General features: G+C 40.9%; 1 protein-coding gene across 1 annotated transcript; it reads right to left on the bottom strand.

Annotated features, from left to right (window-relative positions):
- Positions 1-860: 860 nt before the first annotated feature.
- LOC109856344 (CCAAT/enhancer-binding protein-like) lies at positions 861-4,349 on the bottom strand. The gene has a single exon (XM_020431487.1). It carries the CDS (start codon positions 3,528-3,530, stop codon positions 2,478-2,480), a length of 1,053 nt encoding a protein of 350 aa, XP_020287076.1. The 5' UTR covers positions 3,531-4,349; the 3' UTR covers positions 861-2,477.
- Between the last annotated feature and the right edge of the window lie 2,837 nt (positions 4,350-7,186).

Genomic DNA, 7,186 nt, shown 5'->3' with positions numbered 1-7,186 from the left:
TTCTTCGGTCTTTTCGGTCCTTTCTCGATTGATCATCAAAGGCCATCTAGGCTTCTGTCTTTCGCTAATAAAATATGTAAACTTCATAACAAAAATCGTTTTTGATGCTCTTCTTTATACATTTTCACATAAATCACACATATAGATTCGTTTTATACCGACGAACACACACACACACATTACATTCATACGTGCGCGCATAGGTACATACAATTACGCTAAATTGCACAATGTATATCATATGAATTCCGCCTGTTCTCCTCTCGCATACAAAACACACGTGTGCGCGCATCCTGCTTCGCTCTCTTTCTTTCTTTCTAACAAAAAAAAATATATTATTTTTGTATATACAATTTTATATACTATAATAATAAAATTAATAAGAACTATATATATAATACAAGGACGTGAGCTCCGGCTTCGTCGTCGTCGTTCGCTTCGTCGTTGAATACACAGCGAACGCGGGGAAGCGCGTACGCGTATCGCGAAAGAAGATGGAACTTCTTCTATTGCCGCGATGCACATTTGATACCAGCCACGTTGTGATACCAGACCTCTTTGTTCTGTAATTTTTTTTATTCCGCAACGACTTTTTTTGTTTTGTTATCGTTTTACGTATCGCCGCGCAAGCTATTTTGTTAAAACTTTTTTGTCTCCGTGCGAAGATTCGTAAAACACGCGCGTTAAAAAAAAAAAAAAAAGTTACAGAATAAAGACTGATTTATTGTCATTTTTCGCTGCGTCTCCGGCATGACTCTGTGTTTAGGTACATAATAATCGAAGAGAACGATATTCTATAGATATTAATTTAACGTTTATCTAAGAACCGCGCCTAAATACAACGCCACGTATATGTAATGTTTTTTTTTTTTTGGGAGTGTGTACGTGTATACACACACGTGTATAAATGTTGGTTGCGTTCAATGTACAATGACAAGCAATAAATAAATGGTATTTTTTGTTTTTTAAAACGTTCTTCTCTTTTCCTCCGATTTTCCCGCAATCTTTTCGCGAATCACGAATCATTGCTCGTCGCTGTACATATATATATATATATATATATATATATATATATATATATACATATATATATATACATGAAAAATATATAACTAATTGTAAGATGAGAATTCAATCTTCTTGGGTGAATCGTCGAATGTGCGACTTCGAGGTGTCGGCTCGCTTCCGCGTTGCGATTTTTTTGGTGCGTCCAAAGTTCGCGGGCCGCAGTTCTTAATTCAAATTTCACAGATGTTAAGAAAAACAATTAAAAGCAAAAGACATCGCGAAGAGAAATAACGCAAGGGGGAGAAAAATTTACTCGCGTCTCGACGTTTATATCTTGTGTTAAAAAAAAAAAAAACTGTTAATTAAAGCTACTTAAAAATGTACAATATCACGTTTGTTGATAAAAGAGAGAGAGAGAGTAAAACTGTCTATCTACTTAAAAATGTGCACGGTGACTTTTTTAATTTATTTTTTTCTTAAAGTCTGTGATCTTAGAGAGAAAATCGCAACAGGGAAGCTTGCTTATATTAAAATAAGTGTTTTTTTTTTTACATTTCTTTATATTATCGTATTACTTAATTTTTTACTTTTGTTGTCTTTAGTGTCCGCAGAAGACAAATTTCAAGCGAAAGGTGTCTTTAGCTCGTCCCCGCAGACGGAGGCACTTTTCTTTTGACGCGTGAATCGATCACGCGCCGATCGCGCGTTCTCCGGTTCTCGTCGCAAGTATCGATTTTAAGGCCGAGGACACACAAAAATTGAATCGATTGATTATCTGATGGAAATAAAAATGTTCAAAACACACAAGAAAACTTAAAATACTCGACTGTGATGATCACTTCGCTCGTTAAATCTTACCGCGCGTAATATTTTACCAACCGGCACACATTTTGGATAATCCGCTAAGCCAATTATAAAATAAGTTTCCGGGTCAATAAGCGCTGGCAGTAAAAAATCGATTAATATAGACACCAGGTAGATAAGCGTTGTGATAACGGACCGTATCTATTATTAGACAACCGGACAGTAAAATATTTTTTTTTTGTGGCCCTGACCCAAGTCGCTCTTCTTGATCGTTTCTCTTACGCGATTTGCCGATTTTTTTTTCTCTCTCTCTCATGCTCACGTCTTCGCGATTACGCGCGCACGCGTGTAATACACGTGCGTTTGAGTCGCGCGCTACCAACCCGAGTGGGATGTAAAAAGACGACGCAGAAGACGAAGCGGGAAGAGAAAGAAAGAAGAAAAAAGAATGAGCAAGTGTGCGTCCAGAATGGAACAAGCGAGAGAGTGAGAGACGATGTTTGTTCGGAGATGCACGCTTCGCGCGCGCGCGCGCGGATTCGTGAGAGAAGCGCGCGGGAGGAAGCGGAAGACGCTTCCGTCAACTGTCTTCGCGCGCCTCACAATCGAAGCGATCTGCTAATCCAGGGACGAGTGTCACCAAAGTCGTTGTCACGCTGCTGCTGCTACATAGGTCCGAGAGCGTGCTGCTGGAACTGATCGAAGTGCCTGGAGATCTCGCGATGCAACGTTTCGGGCATGCCGACGGTGTTGATGAGCGACCTCATCACATTGAGCTCTTCGGTCAATAGCTCGACTCGCTTTTTAAGCATATCGTTATCTTTTATTAGGTGTTTTACCTTCTCTTCGGTCTCACGCGATCGTACCTTTGCCTTCTCACGGCTTTTCCTTACGGCAATATTGTTTCTCTCACGTCGCCGTCTGTATTCGTCGCTCGCCTTGTCGATGGCCTTGGTTTGCTTCCTTGCGACATTGGCGGCAGTTGCGTGATGTTGATGAGCCATTACCGGACCTTTTATTGGATTACCACGCGGGGGTTGTTGATGAACAGGCGCACCAGGATGACCACCCGGCACCGTGGTCGGTGTAAGGGTGGTAAAAGTCTGACCGCCGTTGGCGAACGGGCTGTTCGTAACTTGACTGTAGCCAGTTGATGCATATTGAGGGCAGTGACGTCGGTAATCCGCTGGATCTAGCGGCTCCTCTTTGATACTGGGCGAATCCGAGGCGCTGGAACTGTTGCTGTCGCTGCAGCTGTTATTGCTCTGATGATAACTCGCTCCGCTGTGCACAGGTTGTGGCATATAAGAGAGCGTTGTGCGGGGATAACCAGCTGTCCTCACGTGTTTGACAGCACCGCTATTAGCGCTAAGCATATCCAGCAGACCGTCGTTGAAGTGATTATCGTCGATCAGATGCTGGAGATCCAACGAGATTTCCGGAGTATTGAGATCAGTTAGCTCACCAGCCGCGGCGCAGTGTTCGGCGTACTGTTGATGCAAACTCGCTTTGCTGGCGGAAACTTTGCTCACCACCGCGCTGTTTGGTTGCTGCTGCTGCTGGCCGTGGTTGTGATTCACTTGAAGCGCCGAATTGTTGTTCGTTGCCGCGTTGTTGTTCTGATTGCTGGTGTTATTATTGAGCACCTGGGATTTCTTCAGATCACCCTGGACCTGGGCCTGATGGGCCGCCGAATCGTACATGACCGGTGACTCCATCGCTCACTCGCACATCACAGTTAAAATATCTTTTGCGAATTCACCGCAACCACCTGTAACGTCCGTTTTTCCGTTCGTGTCGATGTATGTTATGTTCGCACTACGGTGTGTACGTTACTACCGTGTGTGTTGCTTTTTACTTTGTCCGCCCGCGTTACGCGCTTGTCTCCCTCTCCTTCGGCCGTCGTAGCGCGTACTACGTCGTGCAAGACGAGAGCCGGTAGGAGATGAGGAGAGGGTGTATATATCTTTGAGAATCTATCGTCGTCACACGCCGTCACCCGTCCGTCCGTCCGCGGACAACAAACAGACGTCGTTTCCGCGAAATTGTCGCGCGTGTCGTGACTCTTTTGACACTGTTCCAAGTACTTACTTAATGGTCCTCGCAATGAAACTATATTCTGAGATCTCGAGGACGACGACGACGATTCACACGCTCCCGTCTCTGTCCGACGACGTTTGTTACGACGCGTTTTAAACTTTTAAAAATTGTTCGTTCCCGAATCTCACGCGTGTTTGCTTGCACGTCAACACGGTGTTTGTTGATGCTCTCACGCGCATCAATACGCGCTACGGTAGGCCTTGCCTGTCGCACTTGGTAATACACATATATATATAGAAGAAGATAATAATCGCTAAGAAGAAACGAAAACGTACAGAGAAGAAAAGATCCAACTTGACAACGCAACCTGTGTGAGAGTTGGCGCGCAACTGAGCACCTCAGCGGCATGTCGCAAGCTTTCAATGTGGCGCTCGCCGCAAACCAACTCTTGTGCCTCATCGCGCTTGCGTACTTCCCTCTCCTTGAGGTTCTACGTGTTCTACTCAGCGCTCGCGGCGGCTCGCCTCTTCTCACAAGCGGTGGACCCGGAGGAACCCGAACGCGTGTTGAGCGCGTCCATCGTATTGCACCGCGCTCCTCCTCCGCTCCTTCCTCATAGCGTTCGCGCTCGCGCGAGTTTACTTCCCTCCGCGCTCTTCGCCCGGTTGTAGGTCCCGGGTTTCTTCTCTCTTTTTTTTCGCTCTCACTTTTATTTCCACTCGCTATTCGCAAATGTTTCTCTCTTTCTCTCTCTCTCTCTCTCTCTCTCTCTCTCTTTTTCTCTTTCTCGTCTCTATCTTCTCTCTGATTTCCATTCCTTTCCTCATTTTAATTATCCCCTTTCCCTTTTTATTTCTTATATATACATGTATATAGGTATTTATTCGCTTTTCTAAGATAATCGAAAACCGAAGAAAAACTTTTCACTTCTTAATTGTTATTCGCATGACGCTATGCGTACGAGTGGTAATTCAAATATGGTTTTCCCCACTTTGCGATATAATGTACTACGTATTTCTCACTTGTACAATTAATTGTTTAATAACCCGTTATTATTTTTGCCAAAGTATAATATTTCATATCTAATATGTGCAACAATGTATTATGTATTACACGGAATATTATGTGCACGATGTAACTCTATCGCGATATTTGGCATTCATATAGCAGTAGTTAACGCGATAACAATCTTATAAGCAGCTAATAGAAATGTATATCATCATTTGCACGATATTGCGCAATTGGTGGTAATCTTATAGAGCAGCAAAATCTGTCATTAAACGCACTTTCTTGTCAAGGTTTTTTTTTTCAAGCGATTATAACAATCTTCGTTTCATTTTCGAATAGTCGGTTTGAAGTGGATAAATGTTAAAATAAAAGTAACAACAAAAACGTACAAAAGTTACTGAATAACAATATAAAAGCAATGAAAGTTTGTTGAAAGTGAACTCTGTGTAATTAGATGCCTTACGTGATGCTTCAGATATAGCAGTCAAGACACTTGTGATAAGGGATTACGTATCGCGTTTTACTGAATTAGATCAGTAAACGAATCCTCATTGATCATATCTCTCTTTTGCCATTTTTTAAGATTTATTTCTATTTTTATTATCTTAAAGAAGAAGAGAGAGAGAGAGAGAGAGCAGCGTTTTTATATATTTACTTATAAATTTGATTAGTCTTAATTTCACTTATCAGTTGCTGTATTTGCTATAATTTTAAAGCTTTTATCCTCATTTTCCTAGAATTTCTCTTGCGACAGTTTCCAGAGTCATCGATCTTCTTCCGCTTTTATTGCTGGATCTGCATCTATGGAGATCAGCTTAAAAAAAAAAAATAAATAAATAAATTTTCGAAAATAATTTTTCCAGAAGTCGACGACACTTGATATGCATCATGTTACAAACTGTGTGTTTCCGAACAAAGCAAATCATTATTGCATCATAATTTTATTGTTTATCTTTCTCTCTGTCTCTCTCTCTCTCTCTTTTAACGCGAATTTTTATCTTAATGTTCTACGCATAGTAGTTTCGCGTGCGTTGATCTATGAGCCAACACACACGCTGACGCATATCAATCGCGCGGATTGAAACGACAACGAGTTCTGCATATCAGTGATTGGTTTGTGTTAATATTACTTGCTTGTTATTATCTTATAGTCGCAAAAAGTAAAAGAAATTCGCGCGCAATTGTCACAGAGATTAGATCACGTTAACATCCTTTCGCGGATCACTAATTAAGCGTCTTACACGCTCTAATTCATCTTACATGTCATTATGTGTTACATAATAATAGCCGGTTGCAAAGAGCGCAACCAAGAGCGCTGTTAGGTCTTATATATATGTATATATATATTTTTTTTTACACATTTATCAACACAATTTTTCAAATAAAAAAAATGTTGTGAAATTAAAAGCGATAACTACCAAATGATTATCTGTAAAATTACTTAAATCATTTTTAATCGACCATCAATAATCCTACACAACATTTTAAATTCCATTAAATGTTCATTAGACACACAAAGTTATTTTGGCGCCCATTAGATTTAATAGATGTTGTGTCTATGTAACATTGTCTTGTAAACAATAATTGATTTTAAATAAAATAATGAATTTTTTATGGTCTTATATGTTATACATGATACTAATTACATATTTACAATTACAGATCGTTTTTTCTTTAATAAACGATGCTTTTATAATTGAAAAAGACTACTTTTGCACGCAAAGCGAAGTTTAACATTGAAACAAAATCTATATCGTCAGATATTTCAGTTGCAAAGCGAGAATAATAAGTACAGTTCTACATGGATCTTCGATTTTACATACTGTTTTTACAAGTATTTTTTTACAAGGTTTTATAAAAAAACTCGCTTTGCGTAACTATCGCGCTATGTACCTTTTTCTTCTAGCCAATCAGACGCGTTGTCTAACGGACTTTCTCCGATCCCTTGAAGATTCCATAAAACACATCCTGGCTGTGATTTCCTTTAACTATATACTCATGAACTGCCAGTCAGTATTTTCATACTATAATGGGAATAAACAGCGCCTCCGTTGCCTGAGTGACAGAAAAGTAAACCATAAACTGAGACGCAACAGTCAGAGAGAAGACTGAGAGCGGCCAGACCCAATAAGAGAATGTGTACTCACTTTTCTGCCCCGTAAACTAGCGCATGTTCACGGGTGGTACACAATGGAACTACGCAGCCAGTCCGACGAGCGACATGTCGGTGCGCTATGTCCACAGCGTGCGGTTCTATTCTGTGCTATGTACACGCGTCCAAATGGTCACCTTCTTCAGGCGTGTGAGTATATTCGAGAGCGTGAAT

Source organism: Pseudomyrmex gracilis, unplaced genomic scaffold (genome assembly GCF_002006095.1).
Source record: "Pseudomyrmex gracilis isolate BER0280 unplaced genomic scaffold, ASM200609v1 scaffold_115, whole genome shotgun sequence".
NCBI lineage: Eukaryota > Metazoa > Arthropoda > Insecta > Hymenoptera > Formicidae > Pseudomyrmex > Pseudomyrmex gracilis.
Note: the sequence above shows the minus strand (reverse complement) of the source record. Positions and strands in the feature narration are given on the sequence as shown.